At 41.2% G+C, this 13,373-nt stretch overlaps 1 protein-coding gene across 6 annotated transcripts in view; it reads right to left on the bottom strand.

Annotated features, from left to right (window-relative positions):
- si:ch211-207d6.2 (sickle tail protein) overlaps nucleotides 1-13,373 on the bottom strand; it is an 85,546-nt gene that overhangs the window by 51,687 nt on the left and 20,486 nt on the right. For 5 of the 6 annotated variants that reach the window (XM_021613332.2, XM_036985985.1, XM_021613336.2 and 2 more), the window contains exons 2-4: nucleotides 10,346-10,632; nucleotides 984-1,170; nucleotides 520-718 (exon numbers count right to left, since the gene is read on the bottom strand). In XM_021613332.2, coding sequence (XP_021469007.2) covers nucleotides 520-718; nucleotides 984-1,170; nucleotides 10,346-10,632 — 673 coding nt within the window. Of the gene's footprint in view, nucleotides 1-519; nucleotides 719-983; nucleotides 1,171-9,657; nucleotides 9,930-10,345; nucleotides 10,633-13,373 lie in introns of those variants that run through there. The other variant, XM_021613335.2, reaches the window with a different exon arrangement.

Below are 13,373 nucleotides of genomic sequence, written 5' to 3'. Positions count from 1 at the left end.
ACCAGACCTCAACCCAATTGAGATGGTTTGGGATGAGTTGGACAGCAGAGTGGAGGAAAAGTGGCCAACAAGTACTCAGCATATGTAGGAACTCCCTCAAGACTGTTGGAAAAGCATTCCTCATGAAGCTGATTGAGAGAATGCCAAGAATGGGCAAAGCTGTCATCAAGGCAAAGGGAGGCTACTTTGAAGAATCTAAAATATATTTTTTATTTGTTTAACACTTTTTTGGTTACTAAACGATTTCATGTGTTATTTCATAGTTTTGATGTCTTCACTATTATTCTACAATGCAGAAAATAGTAAAAATAAAGAAAACCCCTTGAATGAGTAGGTGTGTCCAAACTTTTGACTGGTACTGTACATTTACATAATTTTTTATGATATAAGCTTGAAGCCCATTCAAAACCAGTATGGGCCTTGCAACATAACATGCTCAATAGAGGGGAAATGTCATCTGAAGAAATAAATCACAACAGAAGGTAGAGTCACTAATGTACAGTAGATAGATGAACACACCTGACATCAGTTAGCTCGTGGTACATGTTCCTGGTCTCATCTTTGATGTACACAGCTACACTGGGAGACTCCAGCATCTTTATGGTGAGCTGCTGGGGGAAAGCACTAACAAACAGAGCCCTGATTGTGTCTATGCTGGTAATCTCATTGGGCATCCGGATCTGCTTGGTTTCCTCTGCGTACTGCAGGTACAGCACACCTGAAGAGGGAGGGTGAGGAAACACTTTGTAACATCAAAATTAGAGCGAGAGAGAGAGAGAGAGAGCGAGAGAGAGAGAGAGAGAGAGCGAGAGGGGGGAGAGAGCGAGAGAGAGAGAAAGAGAAAGACAAAGACGGAGATAGAGAGAAACCGTGAGACCTCAAGGAGTGAGAGCGTAAAAGATTGGGAGAGAGAGATAACGTGTCAGAGTACAAGGACGTGTGTGACATAGAGCATGCGGAAGAGAGAGCTCCATAGTACTTACCTAATGATCTGTCCCTGGTCTGGTTGGCAGAGCGGACCACCGGCAGGCTGGCCCGTGCCTGGCAGCCACGGGTGAAGACGGCTGGACCGTCTCCCTCTGACATGGTCTCCAGAGACTCTAACGAGAGGTGCTCGAGCTGCTCCCCTATAATGGGTGGGGGGCTGGCAGAGTGCTGGGGGCTCCTGACCTGTAGAAGCAGAAGGAGAGATGGAAGATGGAGAAACAGTCACCAACACACAATCACAAAAGTTCTATAGTCAGGGATGTGATGTATTCAACCTGAAGTTACATCTACTTCCACTAAATTACTGTCAAACATGCATGCTTGCACACAGAAATATGCTAAAGTAGGACCAGTCTGCTTAAGGGCACCTTGCTCACTTTTGAAAATAACAACTGTCAACACGTCTTTAAGTTAATTTGTGGTTAACTGTCATACTTGCAAAAAAAGCAGATTTAATGGACTTGTTCTGTGTATTTGGCAAACACATAATTTGATGTGAATGTGTCCCTGATGCATGCGGCCTCTGTAAGGGTTACTTCTGGGGACATCTGCAACCTGACACACAAACACGCACACTGAGTCACTCACTGCATTTACATTTTAAGCTTGGCACTGACTGGGCTACGCTCACACACTCTGGTGAATAACCACCTCAGGCAGCTCTGGATCAGAGTGCCCTCTCCTCTTCACTTTGACTCACATAATTACCATTACATTATTTGATGCACAGGAAATAAGTTGAATTCATGAAATGTACATAAATACAGTATAGCTAGTAGTAGTGGTACACATGCTTTGTTTCAGTTTTAACTCTGCATCTCATTACAACAGACCTATTCTATTTCTATGTCAACATATGCTTTGTTTGAACATGTATTTCTAGACTCATAAATATATCCAATGACGCTATCCAAATTCCCATAACAACAATGAACACGGAATAACAATACTCCAATTTTGGCTGATGTTTATTCTCAATCAACATAGTTTTGGTCTCTCCTTTCATTCCCATAATGGTAATGCTTTACCGATAATGCTAAAACTTCAGAGCACATTTGAGCTCAGAGCAAATCATTTGTTTAGTTAATCAAAAGGTACCCATAAAGGCCTCCAATAACTTGAGCTGTGGCTACTGGCGAGAAAACATACTGGTTACATCCAGTTATTCTTTCCCAATAGATTTACTTTATCTTTCATAAAATATATGTTCAGTATTTCCTACCTAAAAGAACACAAGATTTGGAGTTGACAACGAGCATGATCATTATAGGTGTTAACTGTCATCCACTTCAGGTTGACCCTATGGGTTTCAGATATTGTGTTAATAATGCATTACAAGATTTGACTAGCTAGAGAAGCTACCTGTGCTGGAGTTGAAGGCACCTACAAGTCAAAACCTTTACGGACTCCTACACTGAGGTTTTAACTTGGCTATGGAACAAAAATAACTGTCCCATTGTTTAGTAAGTGGGAGTAAAACCATGTATTACATACAATAATTACAGATGGGTACAGTGAAACTACAGGTTCACACTGTGATAGTGATTATAACTGTGATACCGGTTTGAAGCTGGCACAATAATACAACAAGGGAAATGTAGTACATTGTAGCTACTAAATGCAGCTAGTTAATGTTTAAACCAGCGTCACTTAAGCGGGACTCAGCGATCTGGTTAGCTAAATCTTGTAAAGGTCCCCTCTAGAAGGACTTCGCCATCTGGGACACTGTAAAGTCAATGGAGAATAAGGGCACCGCCTCCCAGCTGCCCACTGCACTGAGGCTAGGAAACACTGTCACTATCAATAAATCCACGATAATTGAGAATTTCAATAAGCATTTTTCTAAGGCTGGCCATGCTTTCCACCTGGCCAGCCCTAACCTGGTCAACAGCCCTGCACCCCCCACATCAACTTGCCCAAGCCTCCCCCATTTCTCCTTCACCCAAATCCAGATAGCTGATGTTCTGAAAGAGCTGCAAAATCTGGACCCCTACAAATCAGCAGGGCTAGACAATCTGGACCCTCTCTTTCTAAAATTATCAGCCGAAATTGTTACAACCCCTATTACTAGCCTGTTCAACCTCTCTTTCGTATCATCTGAGATCCCCAAATATTGGAAAGCCACCGCAGTCATCCCCTCTTCAAAGGGGGACACTCTAATATTGGAAAGCTGCCGCAGTCATCCCCCTCTTCAAAGGGGGGACACTCTAGACCCAAACTGCTACAGACCTATATCTATCCTACCCTGCCTTTCAAAGGTCTTCAAAAGACAAGTTAACAAACAGATCATCAAACATTTAGAATCCAACCACACCACCTCTGCTATGCAATCTGGTTTCCGAGCTGGTCATGGGTTCACCTCAGCCACGCTCAAGGTCCTAAACGATATCAAATCCTCCATCAATAAGAGACAATACTGTGCAGCTGTATTCATAGACCTGGCCAAGGCTTTCGACTCTGTCAATCACCACATTCTTATCGGCAGACTCAACAGCCTTGGTTTCTCAAATGACTGCCTTGCCTGGTTTACCAACTAATTCTCTGACAGAGTTCAGTGTGTCAAATCGGAGGGCCTGTTGTCCAGACCTCTGGCAGTCTCTATGGGGGTGCCGCAGGGTTCAATTCTCGGGCCGACTCTTTTCTCTGTATACATCAACGACGTCGCTCTTGCTGCTGGTGATTCTCTGATCCACCTCTACGCAGACAATACCAACCTGTATACTTCTGGCCCTTCATTGGACACTGTGTTATCTAACCTCCAGACAAGCTTCAACGTCATACAACTCTCCTTCCGTGGCCTCCAACTGCTCTTAAACGCAAGCAAAACTAAATGCATGCTCTTCAACCGATCGCTACCAGCACCTGCCCGCCCATCCAGCATCACTACTCTGGACGGTTCTGACTTAGAATATGTGGACATCTACAAATACCTAGGTGTCTGGTTAGACTGTAAACTCTCCTTCCAGACTAACAATAAGCATCTCCAATCCAAAATTAAATCTAGAATCGGCTTCCTATTTTGCAACAAAGCATCCTTCACTCATGCTGCCAAACATACCCTTGTAAAACTGACTATCCTACCGATCCTTGACTTCTGCGATGTCATTTACAAAATCGCCTCAAACACTCTACTCAGCGAATTGGATGCAGTCTATCGAGGTGCCATCCGTTTTGTCACCAAAGCGACATATACTACCCACCACTGCGACCTGTATGCTTTCGTTGGCTGGCCCTCGCTTCATATTCGTTGCCAAACCCACTGGCTCCAGGACATCTATAAGTCTTTGCTAGGTAAAGCCCCGCCTTATCTCAGCTCATTGGTCACCATAGCAGCACTCACCCGTAGCACGCGCTCCAGCAGGTATATTTAACTGGTCACCCCCAAAGCCAATTCCCCCTTTGGCCGCCTATCCATCCAGTTCTCTGCTGCCAATGACTGGAACGAATTGCAAAAATCACTGAAGCTGTAGACTCATATCTCCCTCACTAACTTTAAGCACCAGCTGTCAGAGCAGCTCACAGATCACTACACCTGTACATAGCCCATCTGTAAATAGCCCATCCAACTACCTCAGCCCCATACTGTTATTTATTTTTGCTCCATTGCATCCCAGTATCTCTACTTGCACATTCATCTTCTGCAAATCTATCACTCCAGCGTTTAATTGCTAAATTAAAATTATTTCGCCACCATGGCCTATTTATTGCCTTACCTCCCTTATCTTACCTAATTTGCACACACTGTATATATACCTTTTTTCTATTGTGTTATTGACTGTATGTTTGTTTATTCCATGTGTAACTCTGTTTGTCGCACTGCTTTGCTTTATCATCTTGGCCAGGTCGCAGTTGTTCTCAACTAGCCTACCTGGTAAAAATAAATAAAAATAAATTCTGAGGGGTGAAAACAAAAGTGCCACCTTGTTCAGCTAGAAATCTCTCAGACCAAGATGGGCCGAGCCTGTCAAGAGTGCAATAGAACAAAAACACTTCCAGCTGTGCCCCCGAAACCACTGAATCTATCTATCCATCCAATATGGACCCCATGTGTAGAGCTACAATTGCATACCTCTCCACCATAAGGTAGCACTCCGTCACTGTTCAAGGTGTTACTTGTAGTGAAGGGAGGGAAGAGCACAGCACAGTGAGCCAGCTAGGGATGAAAGCAGGGCCCACAAATGGCCCACTTTGATCTCTAATCACTGACAGATGCATGGGCAGAGACCAGACCATGGTTCATCTGCTTTGGTGGGATGCCAGGTCTTTGAAAGCATTGGCAAATGTTTCATCCTCAACTCCTCCCTTGCTGCAGACCATTAGAATGATCACACTGGGTAACAGGTAGATGGATGAGCATTTAACTAACAGAGCAACATGGACTTCACCACATAAGAAGAGTAGACTATGGTTTCACTGCTACTAAAGTCATTGAAATAATTCCATTACAAAACAGTGAAGCATTTTATAACAATTGTACACATTTTATAGCAACTCTATACATATGTACAGTTGAAGTCAGAAATGTACATACACCTTAGCCAAATACATTTAAACTCAGTGTCTCACAAATCCTGACATTTAATCCTATTAAGAATTCCCTGAGCTAGGTCAGTTAGGATCACCACTTTATTTTAAGAACGTGAAATGTCAGAATAATAGTAGAGAGAATGAATTATTTCAGCTTTTATTTCTTTCATCACATTCCCAGTGGTTCAGAAGTTTACATACACTCAATTACTATTTGGTAGCATTGCCTTTAAATAGTTTAATTTGGGTCAAATGTTTCAGGTAGCATTCCACTAGCTTCCCACAACAAGTTGGGTGAATTTTGGCCCATTCCTCCTGACAGGGCTGGTGTAACTGAATCAGGTTTGTAGGCCTCCTTGCTCGCAAATGCTTTTCAGTTCTGCCCACAGATTTTCTATGGGATCGAGGTCAGGGCTTTGTGATGGCCACTCCAATACCTTGACTTTGATGTCCTTAAGCCATTTTGCCACAACTTGAGGTATGCTTGGGGTCATTGTCCATTTGGAAGACCCATTTACGACCAAGCTTTAACTTCCTGACTGATGTCTTGAGATGTTGCTTCAATATATCCACATAATCTTCCCCTCCTCATGATGCAATCTCTTTTGCGAAGTGCACCAGTCCCTCCTGCAGCAAAGCACCCCCACAACATGATGCTGCCACCCCTGTGCTTCAAGGTTGGGACGGTGTTCTGTGGCTTGCAAGCCTCCCCCTTTTTCCTCCAAACTTAACAATGGTCATTATGGCCAAACAGTTATACTTTTGTTTCATCTGACCAGAGGACATTTCTCCAAAAACTACGATCTTTGTCCTCATGTGCAGTTGCAAACCGTAGTCTGGCTTTTTATGGCGGTTTTGGAGCAGTGGCTTCTTCCTTGCTGAGCGACCTTTCAGGTTATGTCAATTTAGGACTCGTTTTACTGTGGAAATAGATACATTTGTACCGGTTTCCTCCAGCATCTTCACAAGGTCCTTTGCTGTTGTCCTGGGATTGATTTGCACTTTTCGCACCAAAGTACGTTCATCTCTAGGAGACAGAACGCGTCTCCTTCCTGAGCGGTATGACGGCTGTGTGGTCCCATGGAGTTTATACTTGCGTACTGTTGTTTGTACAGATGAACGTGGTACCTTCAGGTGTTTGGAAATTGCTCCCAAGGATGAACCAGACTTGTGGAGGTCTACAATTTTTTTCTGAGTTCTTGGCTGATTTCTTTTGACTTTCCCATGATGTCAAGCAAAGAGGCACTGAGTTTGAAGGTAGGCCTTGAAATACATCCACAGTAGAGGTCGACCGATTAATCGGAATTGCCGATTAATTAGGGCCGATTTCAAGCTTTCATAACAATCGGTAATCTGCATTTGTGGCCGATTACATTGCACTCCACGAGGAGACTGCGTGGCAGGCTGACTACCTGTTATGCGAGTGCATCAAGAAGCCAAGGTAAGTTGCTAGCTAGCATTAAACTTATCTTGTAAAAAACAATCAATCTTAACATAATCACTCGTTAACTATACATGGTTGATGACATTACTAGTTTATCTAGCTTGTCCTGCGTTGCATATAATCGATGTGGTGCCTGTTATTTTCTCATCGAATCACAGCCTACTTTGCCAAACGGGTGATGATTTAACAAGCACATTTGCGAGAAAAAAAAAGCGCTGTCGTTGCACCAATGTGTACCTAACCATAAACATCAATGCCTTTCTTTAAAATCAATACACAAGTATATATTTTTAAAACTGTATATTTAGTTAATATTGCCTGCTAACATGAATTTATTTTAACTTGGGAAATTGTGTCACTTCTCTTACGTACCGTGCAAGCAGAATCAGGGTATATGCAGCAGTTTGGGCCGCCTGGCTCGTTGCGAACTGTGTGAAGACCATTTCTTCCTAACAAAGACCGTAATTATTTTGCCAGAATTGTACATAATTATGACATAACATTGAAGGTTGTGCAATGTAACAGCGATATTTAGACTTAGGGATGCCACCCGTTAGATAAAATACGAAACGGTTCCGTATTTCAAATAAACGTTTTGTTTTCGAAATGATAGTTTCCGGATTCGAACATATTAATGACCTAAGGCTCGTATTTCTGTATGTTATTATGTTATAATTAAGTCTATGATTTGATATTTGATAGAACAGTCTGACTGAGCGGTGATAAGCAGCAGCAGGCTCGTAAGCATTCATTCAAACAGCACTTTCGTGCATTTGCCAGCAGCTCTTCGCTGTGCTTCAAGCATTGAGCTGTTCATGACTTCAAGCCTATCAACTCCCGAGATTAGGCTGGTGTAACCGATGTGAAATGACTAGCTAGTTAGCGGGGTGCGCGCTAATAGCGTTTCAAACGTCACTCACTCTGAGACTTGGAGTAGTTGTTCTACTTGCACTGCAAGGGCCGCGGCTTTTGTGGAGCGATGGGTAACGATGCTTCGAGGGTGGCTGTTGTCGATGTGTTCCTGGTTCAAGCCCAGGTAGGCGCGAGGAGAGGGACGGAAGCTATACTGTTACACTGGCAATACTAAAGTGCCTATAAGAACATCCAATAGTGAAAGGTATATGAAATACAAATGGTATAGAGAGAAAGTCCTATAATTCCTATAATAACTACAACCTATAACCTCTTACCTGGGAATATTGAAGACTCATGTTAAAAGGAACCATCAGCTTTCAAATGTTCTCATGTTCTGAGAAAGGAACTTAAACGTTAGCTTTTTTACATGGCACATATTGCACTTTTACTTTCTTCTCCAACCCTTTGTTTTTGCATTATTTAAACCAAATTGAACATGTTTCATTATTTATTTGAGGCTAAATTGATTTTATTGATGCATTATATTAATTTAAAATAAGTGTTCATTCAGTATTGTTGTAATTGTCATTATTACAAATAAATAAAAATCGGACGATTAATTGGTATCGGCTCTTTTTGGTCCTCCAGTAATCGGTATCGGCGTTGAAAAATCATAATTGGTCAACCTCTAATCCACAGGTACACCTCCAATTGACTCAAATGATGTCAATTAGCCTATCAGAAGCTTCTAAAGCCATGGCATCATTTTCTGGAATTTTCCAAGCTGTTTAAAGGCAGTCAACTTAGTGTATGTAAACTTCTGACCCACTGGAATTGTGATACAGTGAATTATAAGTGAAATAATCTGTCTGTAAAAAATTGTTGAAAAAATGACTTGTGTCATGCACAAAGTAGATGTCCTAACCGACTTGCCAAAACTATAGTTTGTTAACAAGACATTTGTGGAGTGGTTGAAAAACAAGTTTTAATGACTCCAACCTAAGTGTATGTAAACTTCTGACTTCAACTGTATATTTAACCTATTAATCTATAAATACCAATAGGAAAATGGTTTAAGATTGTATTTTTTTTCAAGACATAACTGTAGACCTAGACTATTCCCCTCATTTAAAGGGATAGTTAACCCAAATTACAAAATTATACATTGGTTTCCCTACCCTGTAAGCAGTCTATGGACAAGGTATGACAACAATACATGCGTTGGTTTCGTTTCCCTGGAACTGTTCCCAAATGCTAATGTTTTAGCTTTGTGGGCTTTGTGGCACAAATACCCAAGTCACGGTAGGTAACATTTTTGATACTTTCGGTTTATTTGGACATGAGGATGTAGAAAATGTCTAATATCTTACCATAACTTGAATGTAAGTTGTGCCACAAATGCTAAAACCTTGGCATTTTGAAACAGTGACTGGGAAATAAAACCAAAGCATAGATTGCTATCATACATACCTGGTCCATAGACAGCTCACATGGTCATTTGGTTGAACTATCCCTTTAAGAAAAATACAAAATGAACGCAAATAGACATTGATGTGCTTGGAGTGTAGGCGCCAGACTAAATTGAAATGAGAAAAAAAACATACGTAAAAATAAATGTATATACTGGTAGCATAGGTTACACTGACTGGAAAGTATGCAGGGCAGGTTATTGCGTATATCTGCTATCCTTATATCGAACAAGTTTATCTGCAAACTACCAACAAGTTATCACTACTGTACAAGCATCTGCGCTATACCAATACCAATAGAATACTGTAATTGCACAACTGGAGGTAAACTAGGTAAAGTAGTCTAATGTAGGCCTACTTTCAACGATAGTTTACCTGAACGTAGCCTAAATATCAAAGCCTCAATCCGAGGGTAAGTCCTGCTCAATTCGGAGTAAACGGGTTTCTTTCGCAATGACTGCAACAAGACGACGTTCGCTTGTAAAATGAGCTTTCCTCGAGGTGACAGGTGTGGCCATGGAAACGATCTCCACCTAGCCCAAATGCGGGTCTGGATTTACCTGTCTAACTTGTAGAACAGTCACAGTTTATTTTACCACATGGCCACTTCTAGCATCAGCGCGCGCACGGCACCACCCCCCTGGCGAGGCGGCACCGCTATTTCAGGTAGGCTGGCCTAAACAGTAAGTGTATACTGAAATTGTTCCATAATTTATTGTGTTTTACTGGAAATTCTTATTGACATCTCTATTTCCATCATTTACGTTAGGCTACACTCCAGGCCAGGCACACCTGACACCACACAATAGTATTGAATTAACGTATTGCATGTATTGATGAAACACCATGTATTGAATTATTTTTTTTTTAAATAATATGTTCTACATTCATTAAATTCTTCAATTCAAGGCATACTGAGACAAATGTGTCATATGTGCTTTGAAATCCTTATACAGTAGCTGATATACTCACACCAATACAATAACAACACAAGCCTACAGTGTATATCATGCCATTATGCAGGGAATCAGAACCAACCAAATAAAAAAGGGTTCCCGCTTACATGGTCTCTGAGGCGGTCCTGATGGCCCATGATGACAGCAGCATGGTGAGGATACCTCTGCTTCAGGTGCTCCAGGAACACCTCTTTCTTCCTCTCTACGTCAGCGTGCTGCATGGTCAGGGGGTCTCTGGCACTGCGGGGCCCTTGCCCTCCGATGGTGTACCTCCTGGGGACTGTGCTGGGGGAACGTGGCTCAGAGTGGTGGTTCTGGTTCTCTACAGTCTGCTGCCTGTGGAAACGCTCTACATCCTCAGGTGATGAGTCTCTCTGGTTGTTGTTTCCTAACTCTATTAATAAAACAGATATAAAAAGAGGTAATAAGACAACAGATATGAAAGAGAATCATATATTACATTATAATAATACAACAGATATGAAAGAGAATCATATATTACGTTATAATAATACAACAGATATAAAAGAGAATCATATATTACGTTATCGGGATTCAAACACACCAATGAAATTATGTTGTTACGAGGGAAAACACAACCACAACTCTTACATGAGGGTGTTAACTGTTTATCAGTTGAAGGCATTCAGTTGTACAGCTGACTAGGTATCCCCCTTTCCTGTCCTTTCCTTGTTTATCATGACACGCAAACATCCAAAGACAAGACCGTGCATGATGTGTACAACACTATTTCATGTGATGAGTAATCATAGCTGTCTGTTTCATGAACCTTCAGAAAGTTGTTTTGCCTTTAAGAGTTCCATGGATGACAATCTGTGCTGCACTCATATTCCTAGCACACAATGACTACATCAAGCTTGTGACTGATACAAAGTTGTTGGATAATACTTTTTTTGTACTATTATTTTTTTAAACATTTATTTAACTAGGCAAGTCAGTTAAGAACAAATTATTATTTTACAATGACGGCCTACCCCAGCCAAACCATCCTCTAACCCGGATGACGCTGGGCCAATTGTGCACCGTCCTATGGGACTCCCAATCACGGCCGGTTGTTATACAGCCCGGGATAGAGCCAGGGTCTGTAGAGATGCCTCGGGAACTGAAATGCAGTGCTTTAGACCGCTGTGCCACTCGGGAGCAAATGGATGCATTTGCAGTTTGTTTTGGTTGTGTTTCAGATTATTTTGTGCCCAATAGAATAGAATGGTAAATAATTTGTCACTATTATTGTAAATAAGAATAGAATATGTTTCTAAACACTTCTATATTAATGTGGATGCTACCATGATAATGGATAGTCCTGAATGAATCATGAATAATGATGAGTGAGAAAGTTATAGAGGGTCAAAGATCATACTCCCAAGACATGCTATCCTCTCACCATCACCAATAACAGGGGAGGTTAGCATGTCTTGGGGGTATGATCTCTCACTCATTATTCACGATTCATTCAGGATTATCTGTAATCCTTGTCAATCATTTTGACCCTTACCCTTTTGAGACAGAAAAATATTACTTGTTAAAGAACATTTATTTCTCTGAGCAATTGTATTAGTATAAAAAAACATTTTAAAAAGCTCAGTATTTGAATTATTTATTTTATACAGTAATTATTGCTAGTGTTTATTAAGGGTGCCAATCATTTTAGGACCCCTCTGTATGTTACCTAAATTAACACCTACAACATGAACCCAGAGGGTGAACAACACACAACTATTAAGGTTGTCAATCATTTTAGGATCCCTCTGTATGTTACCTAAATTAACACCTACAACATGAACCCAGAAGGTGAACAACACACAACTATTAAGGTTGTCAATCATTTTAGGATCCCTCTGTATGTTACCTAAATTAACACCTACAACATGAACCCAGAGGGTGAACAACACACAACTCAAAAGATTTAAACAAACTGAAACAGGCATGTGCCTTACTTTTACTATGCTATAGATACAGCATAGAAATGTGGATCAAAAAAGCAAGAATCCAAACTTGTATGGCTTAAGAATGATAAGGCCACCATGGAGTTTGCTTTTGAAAAGGGTGGTATCGCCTAAGCATCTAGAATATGAAGGCTTAGACCCTCAAAGCAGGCAGACCAAATGAGAGAGAAGTTCTAATCCTCTGTATTCATTATATCTATCACACAGTGCTGATTTAGTCTGGAGTCAGACTGTCTGTAGTCTTGTTGGGGGAGATGTAGGCCTACTTTATCTCTTGAACTTTCATCACACAATTGTGTGGTGATATACGTGCCTACTGTATGAATACACAGTACAGAGCTTCATATTAGAAAAAATGCGTAGATTTTCAAACAGGTAGACAAAATTATTATGATGTTTAAAATGCTTTAAATGCTTTACTCAGAGCATGCACAAGACGTGTTTACTTCATCTTGACTAATGACTGATGTCCACATTGTTGAGTAGCATTTTGCACAACTTCAGGCAAAGAATGATGCGACACATCTTGTTGACATTTCAAGTGGACCTAAAGGTATGCCTTTTTGGTTAAGCAGAAAATGACTTTTAGAATTATGCTGGAAGGGCGGTGTGTGTGTGGGGGTTGTGTCATGGGAAACAAATGGCATCAACACAAAGCTGCAGTTTTGTAAGAACGCATCTGTTGTAGTATAATTACAAATCCTGTATAGGAAAGAATTCAATGCTGGGACAATGCATCATCAAGAGAAGTCTCTTATAGGTTATGTTCAACATAGATGTGCTTCCTGCTCAGAACAATGCCTATCCCACGAGGAAGCCATCCCACGTTGGTTAAGGGTCTGCTGGAAAAACGGACTCCCATCTGCATGTGTTGTTTGTCTGGAAGATTTAGGGGAAGGCCTAAAGCAGTAATCAGCCAAAGACTTGAGCAAGTCCCCTCACCTATTAAGCTTTTAAACAGAGTGGATACAAGCAGGACACCTCAGAGGATATCCTCAACCCCACACCTTGAATATACCAGGGAACTGTTATGAGATGTTTTCCACTTACGGCATGGAGGACAAATCCACTGAAAAAAAAATATAAACACAACATGTAAAGTGTTGGTCCCATGTTTCTTGAGCTAAAATAAAAGATCCCATAAATGTTCCATATGCACAAAAATATT

The sequence above is a fragment of the Oncorhynchus mykiss genome, chromosome 8 (assembly GCF_013265735.2).
Source record: "Oncorhynchus mykiss isolate Arlee chromosome 8, USDA_OmykA_1.1, whole genome shotgun sequence".
Lineage (NCBI taxonomy): Eukaryota > Metazoa > Chordata > Actinopteri > Salmoniformes > Salmonidae > Oncorhynchus > Oncorhynchus mykiss.
Note: the sequence above shows the minus strand (reverse complement) of the source record. Positions and strands in the feature narration are given on the sequence as shown.